The sequence below is a fragment of the Callorhinchus milii genome, unplaced genomic scaffold, assembly GCF_018977255.1.
Source record: "Callorhinchus milii isolate IMCB2004 unplaced genomic scaffold, IMCB_Cmil_1.0 Scaffold17, whole genome shotgun sequence".
In the NCBI taxonomy this organism is placed as follows: Eukaryota; Metazoa; Chordata; class Chondrichthyes; order Chimaeriformes; family Callorhinchidae; genus Callorhinchus; species Callorhinchus milii.
The window spans coordinates 609,521-620,746 of record NW_024704758.1 but is presented as its reverse complement, the minus strand read 5'-3'; the positions used below and the strand labels follow the sequence as shown (position 1 = coordinate 620,746).

The 11,226-nt window shown below is 48.2% G+C and overlaps 2 protein-coding genes across 2 annotated transcripts; one reads left to right on the top strand and one right to left on the bottom strand.

The window, feature by feature from the left end:
- Positions 1-504: 504 nt before the first annotated feature.
- tp53i11b (tumor protein p53 inducible protein 11) lies at positions 505-3,879 on the top strand (the record flags this gene model as incomplete). Its single annotated transcript, NM_001292267.1, is given in 4 exon segments — positions 505-558; positions 1,066-1,162; positions 2,265-2,366; positions 3,522-3,879. Coding segments are annotated over 4 exon segments (387 nt in total), but the record flags the coding sequence as incomplete, so codon positions are not given.
- An 833-nt stretch (positions 3,880-4,712) lies between these two features.
- Positions 4,713-10,747, bottom strand: LOC103190830 (tetraspanin-18-like). The gene is made up of 7 exons (XM_007911724.1): positions 10,685-10,747; positions 8,931-9,125; positions 7,989-8,063; positions 7,370-7,468; positions 6,484-6,663; positions 5,929-6,012; positions 4,713-4,763 (listed from the first exon to the last, which is right to left on the bottom strand). The coding sequence occupies exons 1-7, from the start codon at positions 10,745-10,747 to the stop codon at positions 4,713-4,715; spliced, it is 747 nt and encodes a 248-aa protein (XP_007909915.1).
- Positions 10,748-11,226: the final 479 nt, after the last annotated feature.

The following is an 11,226-nucleotide window of genomic DNA, read 5'->3' as shown; positions in this document are numbered from 1 at the left end:
AGAACTCCTGGCTGTGGCTGAGCTGAGCAACAGCCACAAAACATTGGCCGGAGCATGCGGTGAGAGCTTTTGCTGGCTGGCTAGCAGATGTTCGGTTTATAAAAGCGTGACGTGAGTGCAGCCAACTGTGTCGCCCATTGTGTCTGTCTTTGTGTCAGCATCGGAGCTTGAACAACAATACATTACCTCCCCCCTCCCTCACTGACAGCTTACAGTGAGGAATCTGGAGCTCAGGTTGGGGCTGGGTTGGGGCAGAGTTGGGGTTGGAACTGGTTTGGGTTTGGGGCTTGGTTGGGGCTGGGGTAGGAGCTAGGTTGGGGCTGAGCTGAGGCTGGGTTGGGGTTGGGGTTGAGTTGGGGGTTGGTGCAGAGCTGGGGTTGCAGCTGAGTTGGGGCTGGGTTGGGGCTAGTTTGGGGCAGCATTGTGGCTTGATTGAGGCTGGGGCTGGGTTGGGGTTGGGGCTGTGGACATGGCTGGGCAGTGCTTCACTTTGTGTTCCTGTCTCTCAGGCTGTGGCAGTTGGTGTCGGCCGTCATGTTCACGGTTGTTGCCGTCATGGTGAGTTTCTGTTAACTTTTTAATTGCCATTTATTATCATAATTGTGTTTGTGTTTGTGGAGCAGGGAGGAATGGGGGAGCAGGGATGTGGAGGAGTGGGTCCACGGGGAGCTGGTGTATTTGTTTGGGGCGGGGGAGATATGTGTGTGTGGTTGGAGGGAGTGGGTGCAGGGAGGGTTATTGTGTGTGGGGAGGGGTGGCGAGGGCGAGTGGTGGAGGTGGGGAGGGCTGGTGTGTGGGGAGGGCTGGTGTGGGGTGTGGAGAGGGCTGGGGGTTGTTGTGGGGTTAGTGTGGGATGGCTGGTGTGTGGGGGGTTTTGTGGGGGTCGGGGGGGTGGTGTGAGTGGGCTAGTGTGTGGGGGGGTGGGGGGAGGGCTGGTGGTGGGGGGTGGTGTGGCGGTGTGGGAGGGCTAGTTTGTGGGGGGGTGGGGAAAGGAGAACGGGCTAACCTGTGGGGGGACGGGTGTGGGGGTGAGGTGTGTGGAGACTAATGGTCTCTCTCTCTCAGGCGCTGCTCTTCCCAGAGCAACTGTACAACATTGTGTTTGACGAGGACACAGCCAACAGCAGAACCTCTGTCAGGCTGTATGGAGGAGCTCTGCTCAGTGAGTACCTCTCCCTGAACCATAGTGCTGGGGGTGTGTGTGTGTGTGTTTGTTTGCACACCGGGTGTGGCTGTGTATGTGGGGGTGGGGGGTTGGTGTGTATGAGTGCGGGATGTTGCTGTGTGTGTGTGTGTGTAAACCGTGTCAGGCACTCTCATCACTGGGTTCTGTTCCCAAACTGGTTGTAACGGGGTAACTCTTTCCTCACTCCACACACCTCTGTTTACCTCTCAGTAAGTAGGAACCTGGTTATTAGTCGATTGATAGCTTATAATTTGGTCACTCAATCCACGACGCTGCTGCGAGCAATTGCTGCTGCGTTTCACCCAGAAAATATACCGTCAATTCACTTTACCGGAGTGGAGTCCTGTGGCTCAGTGGTTAGAGCACTCGCTTTGCAAGCGAGAGACCTGAGTTCAATTCCAGGCAGAGGGCCAAACCTTGGGCAAGTTTCCTTACTCCACACAGAGCCTAATAATAATCCCTCCAAAACCAAAAACAATAATAAATTGGTCATTTTCAATCTACGACTGTTTGTGGGACATTGCTGTGCGCAATTGGCTGCCGCGTTCGCCCGCAAATATAGTCAATTCACTTTACAGTGTGTTCTGTGAAGCGCTTTGGGACGTCCTCCCGACGTGAAAAGTGCTATATCAAATGCAAGGATTATTATTATTATTATTATTATTATTCTGTGGAGCGCTTTAAGACGTATCAAAGACATTGTAAAGCACTATATCAAACGCAATGATTATCATCATTATTATATTATTATACTCTGTGATGCCTCTTCAGGTGAATGCCCCCACTGACTGGTCTGCTCTTCCAGGTCCTGCTGATGATCCAGGCTGGCTGTGCTGCCATCAGCCGTGTCCTGGAATACTGTGAAACCGCTCAAGCACCGGTCTAGATATTGGCTCGATTCTCAATTCTGTCACAGAGTACTGGCTCGATTCTGATATTCTGTTGTCAAACACCCCCGGTTCACCCCCAAGGAGACCTCCAGGGCCTTGGGACATGCTCCTGACGTGAAAGGCGCTATACAAATGTAATTTATAGCCACACAGATTTTTCTCTCTAACACTTGGTGTGTGTCCGTCAGGCATCTCGCTGATCATGTGGAACGCTTTATACACTGCGGAGAAGATCATCATCCGATGGACCCTGCTGATGGAGGCGGCTTACTGTGCAGTGCAGTTTCTAGGTGGGTTTCAAGATTCATTTTACCACCCGCTGCCCTCACCCCCACCCTCTGTCCTCACCCCCACCCTCTGACCTCACCCTCACCCTTTGCCCTCACAGCTCTCGCCTCGGTCTCAACCCGGCCCATTGCCACTCGCCCTCACAGAGGGCCTGTAGGGTGGCTGTCTGTGTTGTTTAGAGTTTGGAACGCCCAAGGCGCCAACAACAACAAATTGCAGTTTGTGAAGGAGCTCTGGGTGAGGAGCCGCCCTGCGCGAGGGGCGTTGCATAAATGCAAGTTGGTTGTTGAGTGGGCAGCCAAGTGAAGGCGAGCGAAGATGTTCCAGTACCAGTCAGACCACAGGGTGGCAGCAGTTCCACCGACACTGCTGAGGTGCCCTGTGGGTGGGCTTTATGCTTAACGCCGGCTGGTGCCCAGGGGATGTCAGACCCTGAACAGATGGGGAAGGGAGGGGAGGGGCTCTCGGTTCTCGCCCAGAACTCCTGGCTGTGGCTGAGCTGAGCAACAGCCACAAAACATTGGCCGGAGCATGCGGTGAGAGCTTTTGCTGGCTGGCTAGCAGATGTTCGGTTTATAAAAGCGTGACGTGAGTGCAGCCAACTGTGTCGCCCATTGTGTCTGTCTTTGTGTCAGCATCGGAGCTTGAACAACAATACATTACCTCCCCCCTCCCCTCACTGACAGCTTACAGTGAGGAATCTGGAGCTCAGTGGTCAGAGCACTCGCCTCGCAAGTGAGAGGACCTGGGTTTGATTCCTGGGCCGGGCGAAGCGATGGGCAAGTTTCCTTACACCATACTCCCCTGATTTCCTGGCAGTAAGTAGGAACTGTTTGTTAGTCGATTGGCGGATTGCTTTTCTGGGGGTAATAATCCCTTCAAAAAAAATTATAATTTGGTCACTCAATCCACGACTGTTTGTGGGACGCTGCTGTGTGCAATTGGCTGCCACGTTTCGCCCACAAAATACAAGTCAATTCACTTTACAGTATATTCTGTGAAGCACTTTGAGATATCTCGAAGATGTGATAATGCGATATATCAAATGCAAGGATCATCATTATTATTATCCCTCTGGCTGCCTGAGGTTACACTGGGGTGGGCTCTCTCTATGTTGTTGAGCTAACTGACTCTTTGCTCTGTGTTTTGCTTTGCAGTGAGCACATTGCCGCTGTTTGAGACGGGAGTGCTGTCCCAGGGAGCCACCATGCTGCTCTCCAGCCGAGGCCTCTTCATTCTCGTCAGCCTGCATTTCTATTACCAGGTCGGGAGAAAGCCAAAGAAGGCGTGAGCGGCCTGCTGAGCTCACACGGCAGCTTCTAGTGTTCTGTCTGGAGCCCGCGGGTGGAGGTGGGGGTGGGTAGATGCGGGAGGGGGTTGGGTAGGGAACTGTGACTCTGGAGCTGAGTTCCATGCGCCCGTGTGCTGGTGTCTTGACAGCGGCCGTCACTGTGTCTCACAACCGCGGCTTCACTTGCTCCCAGCTTTACCTCAACATCAATAAACCTGCAACACATAAGCTCCCGAGCTCTGTGTTACCCACTGCCCGGTCGGTCACACCTGCTACACAGGCCACTCATCTGTCACTAAATAACTGAGAACAGAGAGGGAGAGAGCAGGTTGGATAGAGAGAGATATCTCTAGCTGGACAGTGAGATGTGTCAGCCTTGCTCTTGTTGTAACGACTTGTCTGCGGGTTCGGAAGGTTGTGAACCCTCCTATGTGGGGCCTCTGAGCTCACAGTCTAGGCTGACAGATTGCACTTTTGGAGAAGTAAGTTGGGTCTCCTTTAAACTGAACTGGTTCCAATGTGACACGTTTGACAACAGAACATCAGAATCAAGCCCACCCTCTGTGGTTTTCTCTAGTCTGATTCCTGAGCCAGGAGGGTCAGCAGGACTCCAAGGCACTGCTGATGACAGCGCAGCCATCCTGGCTCATCGGTAGGAAGGGCGGATTAGTCACTGAGCGCAGGGAGTCCTCCCATTCATCTCCTGTTAACCCTACAACCAAAGCCCTACTGGGTAGGGTAGTCCCAGCTGGACATCAGCAGGAAGACTGGCCCAGGCCAGACAGGCTGGTGCTAGTCCTGCACAAAATCACATTGCTTATTTCAGTCAGTGATCTTATTAATACGTTCACAATTTGTCTTGCACTATTCTCCGTCTCCCTCCCCTTTCCCCTCATCCATCATCAAGCGAGTATGCACAGATCCAGCGCAGGTATCCTCTCCTAATGGGCCACGATAGTTATATTTGAGATGGACCCTGAGTGATACAGGCTGGCTATACCGGGATGATTCTCAGAGCTGTTGGTGCTTTGCTGCGCCGAGCCAAGCAGGAGATGGGCTAATATCTAAAGTCTCGGTATAATACTAATGAGAAGATCATTGCGAGCATCTGGGAAAGAAAAGAAAGAGATTTCAGATCCTTTTTTTGGTCAGCCGGGTGTGTGTCATATGCGGAAACCCATCACCATGCTTAAAAAATCTCCAAACCAAGTTGAGAATTCCATGTATCCCACCTACACATGGAAATTCCAGGGATAGATTGTTGGAATGGGACGCGCACTCCAGATAAGGAGAGGTTTCTTTTCAATCTATTTAATTTCCGTCCAGAATACTCACCTGTCCCATCTCCCATTGGAGATCGAGGTGTTTCTTAAATGCGTCCATTGTCCTACCATCAGCCACCTTTTCTGAGATCAGAATGATAGACTCCTTAAACTTGTGGAGTCCCATAGTGTAGTGGTTAGAGCATCGAGAGGACCTGGGCAGGGCGAAACCTTAGGCAAATTTCCTTACTCTATGCATCAGTTTACCAAGCAGTAAGTAAGAACCTGGTTGTTAGTCGATTGGTGGATTGCTTTCTGGGGTAATAATCCCTCCAAAATAAAAAAAATTGGGTGGGATACTGCGGTGAATGATTGCATGCCACGATATACCCCCTAATTATACAGTCAATTCACTTTACAGTGAAGTGTTTTGAGACATCTCAAAGACGTGATAAGGCGCTATATCAAATGCAAGGATTATTATTAATATAATACTTGCAATTGATATAGCACCTTATCATGTCTTTGAGATGTCTCAAAGTGCTTTACAGAATATACTGTAAAGTGAATTGACTATATTTTGTGGACAAAATGTGGCAGCCAATTGTCCCACAAACAGTCGTGGCTTGAGTGACCAATTTATTATTAATATTTTTTTGAAGGAATTATTACCCCCGGAAAAGTGATCTGATAATCGACTAACACCCATGTTCCTACTTACTGCTAGGTAAACAGGCGTGTGGAGTAAGGAAACTTGCCCAACATTTCATCCTGCCCGGGAATCAAACCCAGGTCTCTCGCTTGCGAGGCGAGTGCTCTAGGCACTGAGCTACACAATTGTTTATTCTGAACAACATAACTTGAGACACAGGCTGAGCAGAGAGAAGGTGACAGAGTGACTTGGTGACTGACAGTGTGAGGCTAAGGCCATTTTGTGAGTGACATTGAGTGATACGGGCTCGAAATGGTCAGTCCCACAACAAGGTTGGATAAATGTTCCCTGGTCATTACCTCGATCAGCATCACCACAACAACTAATGATAAAGTCAGGTACATGTATTCCTTCATGTAATCCACGATTTTGTTGTAACAGCCCTGAAAGAGAACAACAACAAATTCCTTTTTTATAAGTGCCTTTCATGCCGGGAGGATGTCCCAAGGCATTGGACAGTCAGAGATTTGGACCTGAGCAGGGGGTGTTGGGATCAGGAGGGGTGCAGGGTAGTGGTAGGAGGGTGGCTGTAGGCACAGTTGAAAAGGAGGGTCTTGAGAGAGGCAAGGGAGGGGGCAAGGTGAAGGGACTGGGATGAAGTAATTGAGAGTGTGGGAAGAAGGGCAGAAGACCCACCCACTGATGGTGGTGCGGGCAGGGCAGGGGACATGGAGCAGGCCGGAACTTGCTGAATGGATGGAGAAGTCAGTTCAGTATGGAGTTAGCAGGTGACAGGTAGGATGGAGTAAGGCCAGGTAGGGCTTTGACTCAGACACACAGTGAATCGGACACATCCTCGCACATTTTATGAGTGCGCATGTGCATGCCCTTCCCCCGACCAGCCTCTGATCTACCTCAAAATTGATGAAGTGCCTTTTGCCTTTGATGCACAATTGTGGGTCATTGATTTTCCCTTTGAAGGAGTAGATGTCCCTCCTGCAGCAAGCCTCCGGCACCACGAACCCGGGGAAGAGAGCATTGAATTTCACCGCCTCCTTAAAGTCATCCATTCCTGTCACCCCACAGCACGAAAACTGAGAAACATGACCAAAGGGATCAGAGATTCTCGCACTATCCTACCGGAGAAACAGCAAACACACATAGGGCACACGCAACACACAGCCATGGAGTCCTGTAGCTCGGTGGTTAGAGCACGCTCCTCGCAAACGAGAAGACCTGGATTTGATTCCCGGGCAGGGCGGAACGTTGGGCAAGTTTCCTTACTCCGTACACCTCTTTTTACCTAGCAGGAAGTGGGAACCTGGTTGTTAGTCGATTGGCAGATCACTTTTCTGGGGGTAATAATTCCTTCAAGAACAAACAATAATAATAATTTGGTCACTCAATCCACGACTGCTTGTGGGACACCGCTATGTGTAATTGGCTGCCTCATTTTCCCCACATAATATACAGTCAATTCACTTCACAGTATATTCTGTGAAGAGCTTTGAGAGAACAACAATCAGAGTTTCGGGGTGTAGTGCCTGGGGGACATGCAGGAGGCCAGAGCCAGTCGAGTGGGGGCAACGGATTGTGGTTTGGGATGTAAGCAGTTCGGAGAGGTAGGTACCAGGGATTTTCAAATGAGTGTGAGGATCTTGAAATCAACCCGTTCAGCAATGGGGAGCCAATGGAACCTGGTGTGAAGGGGTTATGGTGATGTGATACGGTACTATATAAATGCATGGATTATTATTGAGGGGTGCAGAGAGTAGCGGGATAACTGTGAAAGGAACTTACTGTGATCATGATGCTGTTCCACGTGGTTGTGAAGACCTCTGTGTGGTTGTCTCCTTGGTACAAATCCTTCAATTCATCTAAAAAGTATTTCTCGTTCAGCTGCAAATATAACATTCAAACTGGTTACTCCAGAGGCAAGGATCAACAATCCCTGTGTACTCTCACCAGTGGAGCACGCTCACTCCACTGTGAAAAATATCAGCTGTGCTGCCCATTTCATGTGGATCCCTGTAGCGCGCTCACCTCACAAGTGGGAGGACTTGGGTTTGATTCCGCCAGCAGGGTCAAACCTTAGACAAGTTTCTTTACTCCATGCACGCACATCTGTTTACATAGAGTAAATAGGAACCCGGTTGTTAGGCGATTGGTGGATCATGTTCTGGGGGTAATAATCCCTCCAAAATATAAAAATTTGGTTACTCAATCCACAACTGTTTGTGGGATACTGTTGTGCACAATTGGCTGTCGCATTTTGCCTACAAAATACACAAGTCAATTCACTTCACAATATATTCTATGAAGCGTTTTGAGATGTCTCAATGACGTGATAAGGCGCTATATCAAATGCAAGGATTATTATTTATTCCCCTTCCCCTGACCCACGAGCACTGTGACTCACATGCTTTCTGAAGATGAACGCGAGGATTCCACAGATGAACTCCATCAAGAAGATCATCAGGATGAGGACGAAGAACTGGAGAGGAGAAAAGGTAGATGTCACTGTGGTGACTAAGCCACATGCACTGATATCATCACCCACCCAGCGGCTACTGATGGGCTAGCTGACTGACTAGAATCATAGAATTATACAGCACAGAAGGAGGGTCATTCGATCCAGCGTGTCTATGCTGGCTCTTTCAAAGAGCTATCCAAATTAATACCACTCCACCGCTCTCTCCCAACAGCTTTGCAAATTTGTTCTGCCCAAATATCTATCCACGTCTCCTTCGAAAGTTGCTATCATTTCTATTTCCACCCTTTCAGATCCGAACAATTTGCTGTGTGAAATTTTTTTTCCTCATCTCCCCCTTGGTTCTTTTGACAACTAACCTAAATCTGTGTCCTCTGGTTACTACCCGCCAGTGGAAACAGTTTCTCCTTGTACACTCTATAAATTCCCCTCATAATTTTGAACACCTAATTTTGACTGGCTGGCATTTAACCTGGTCATGGATTGATTTTGGAACCAGCAGATGAGGGACGTTAACCTGGTCTGTGCTGAGTTACTGATCTCACGGGGGTTATTGATTTTGAGAGGGGAATATCAGCCCTCCCGAGCAGGAAGGTAAGCATGTGGGCGAATATTGCCGTGGCTACAGGAGCTGTACCCTAAGAGGAGGACAGAAAGGTGAGAATGCCCATCAGGGGCCCATCCGTGTGTCTATCGCCTGGAGAATCACCATACTAAAGCTAGGGCTTTGTAGGATTAACAGGAGGCAAGTAGGGAGAATCCCTGCCCCAGCACTGGTCTACCCTTCCAAGCACTGCCAACAAGTCAGGCTGTCATCAGCAGTGTCCTGGAGAGGAGGCGAGGGAGGTAGCAGAGGATTAATACACTCACAATCATGAGAATGGGTCGGTTTTCCCGGATGGCTCCAAAACAGCCCATGAATCCCACTATAAACAGCACAGACCCCACGGTGATAATTATGTAGGCGGCCGTGTGCAGAAGGTCGTGGGCAGCCACGATTTCCTTGAATCCCGAACGATCGACCATGGCCCAGATTCCTCCCCCGAGAAGAATCATTCCGCCAAACTGCAAGACAAACCCATCACTGTCATTGCACTGCCACCCGCCACCAACCAACAATTTCCATCCACTCAGAGCTTCCTCCACCTACACTACAACAAACAATCCTTGTGATTGATACATAGAAACATAAGAACAGGAGTAGGCCATTAAGCCCCTCAAACATGTTCATGGCTGATCTGAACCACAACTCCAATTGCCTTTTGCCCCATATCCCTTGATACCCTGACCTAACAAACATCAAACAGTGAGTGATTTGACACAGTGCCTTTAATGTTCCAACAGTTTCATTAGAGCTTCACAGAATAATTATGTTTGAGAAGACAAATGTAGGAGGCAATTTTGTGCACAGTCATGAAGAGAGTGACCAGTATTATTTGGAGGATTGTTGACCAATGACACTGGGAGAAATTCCCATTTCTTCTCAAATTATTTCCACTGGGATCTTTGACATTCACCTAAATGGACAGACGACACCTTGGTTTAAAGTCTCATTCAAAGTGCAGAGCCTCTGACAATACAGTGCTCCCCCAGCACAGCATTGGAGCATCAGCATTGAGTATGAGCTCAAAATCCCCAGGACTTGAATCCACAACTTTCTGATTCAGAGGTGAGAGTGCTACCAGGTGAACAAGCTGTCTGATAGTTAAAATATCATTCATTGTTAAACCCTGACAAGGTGACACTGAGTAAAAAAGCAGTATCTAGTTGATACTTGGTTCTGTCCTTGAAAAGTGCTCAGAAACACTATCCTGTGTGAAGTGCACTATATAAAGTGATGTGGAGTCCTGTAGCTTAGTAGTTAGAGCACTTGCCTTGCAAGCGAGAGAACCTGGGTTCGATTCCTGGGCAGGGCAAAATGTTGGGCAAGTTTCCTTACTCCACAAGCCTCTGTTTACCTAGCAGTAAGCAGGAACCCGGTTGTTAGTCGATTGACAGATCGCTTTTCCAGTGGTAATAATCCGTTCAAAAAAAAATAATAATATGGTCACTCAATCCATGACTGTTTGTAGGACATTGCTGTGTGCAATTGGCTGCCATGTTTTGCCCACAAAATATACAGTCAACTCACTTTGCAGTATATACTGTGAAGCACTTTGAGATGTCTCAAAGTCGTGATAAGCTGCTATATCAAATGCAAGGATCATTATTATGTTGTGGTTATTGACAGTGGATGTGTCTGCTTATATAATAATAATAATCCTTGCATTTGATATAGCGCTTTTCACGTCGGGAGGACGTCCCAAAGCGCTTCACAGAACACACTGTAAAGTGAATTGACTGTATATTTGTGGGCGAACGCGGCAGCCAATTGTGCACAGTAATGTCCCACAAACAGTCGTAGATTGAAAATGACCAATTTATTATTGGTTTTGGTTTTGGAAGGATTATTAGGCTCTGTGTGGAGTAAGGAAACTTGCCCAAGGTTGGCCCTCTGCCTGGAATTGAACTCGGGTCTCTCACTTGCAAAGCGAGTGCTCTAACCACTGAGTTACAGGTCTCTAGATAAAGACTCTTGAATCATTACCCCCACAAACCCTCCAAAGGTCACATTCACTACTCACACTTATAAAGACATTGAAGATGAACATCAGGTATTTTATGCAGCTAATGCAGAAGACCTCCATAGTGACTGGGGCTGACTGTACTCACTGGGCAAGCAATGGTGGCACCTCCTGTAAAACAAGAGAAGAACCTCAACTTAGGAAATCTACACAAACAACCTTTCAAACACACAACCCTACACACTGTCACATTCATCCAGGTTTCCATCATCCCCCACTCCATTTAATGGAGCACAAGTTTTCTTCATTCACTTCATGATTGTTTGTGGGTCATTGCTGTGTGCAAATTGGCAGTATTGTTTGCCTATAAACAACATTCATATAGAGTCTTTCACGCTGGAAGGACGTCCCATAAAATCAACAGACATTACACTTTACAGTATATCCTTTGAAGAGCTTTGAGATTTTTTTTCATGTGAAAGGCTGTGCATCAAATATTTTGTTATTCTTATTATCTCACTCTGGGACTTTCTGCAGAGCTGAGACAGCATATGTCAGGCACATTAAGATATAATCAAACCTGGTGTGGAGGTGGAGTTGTT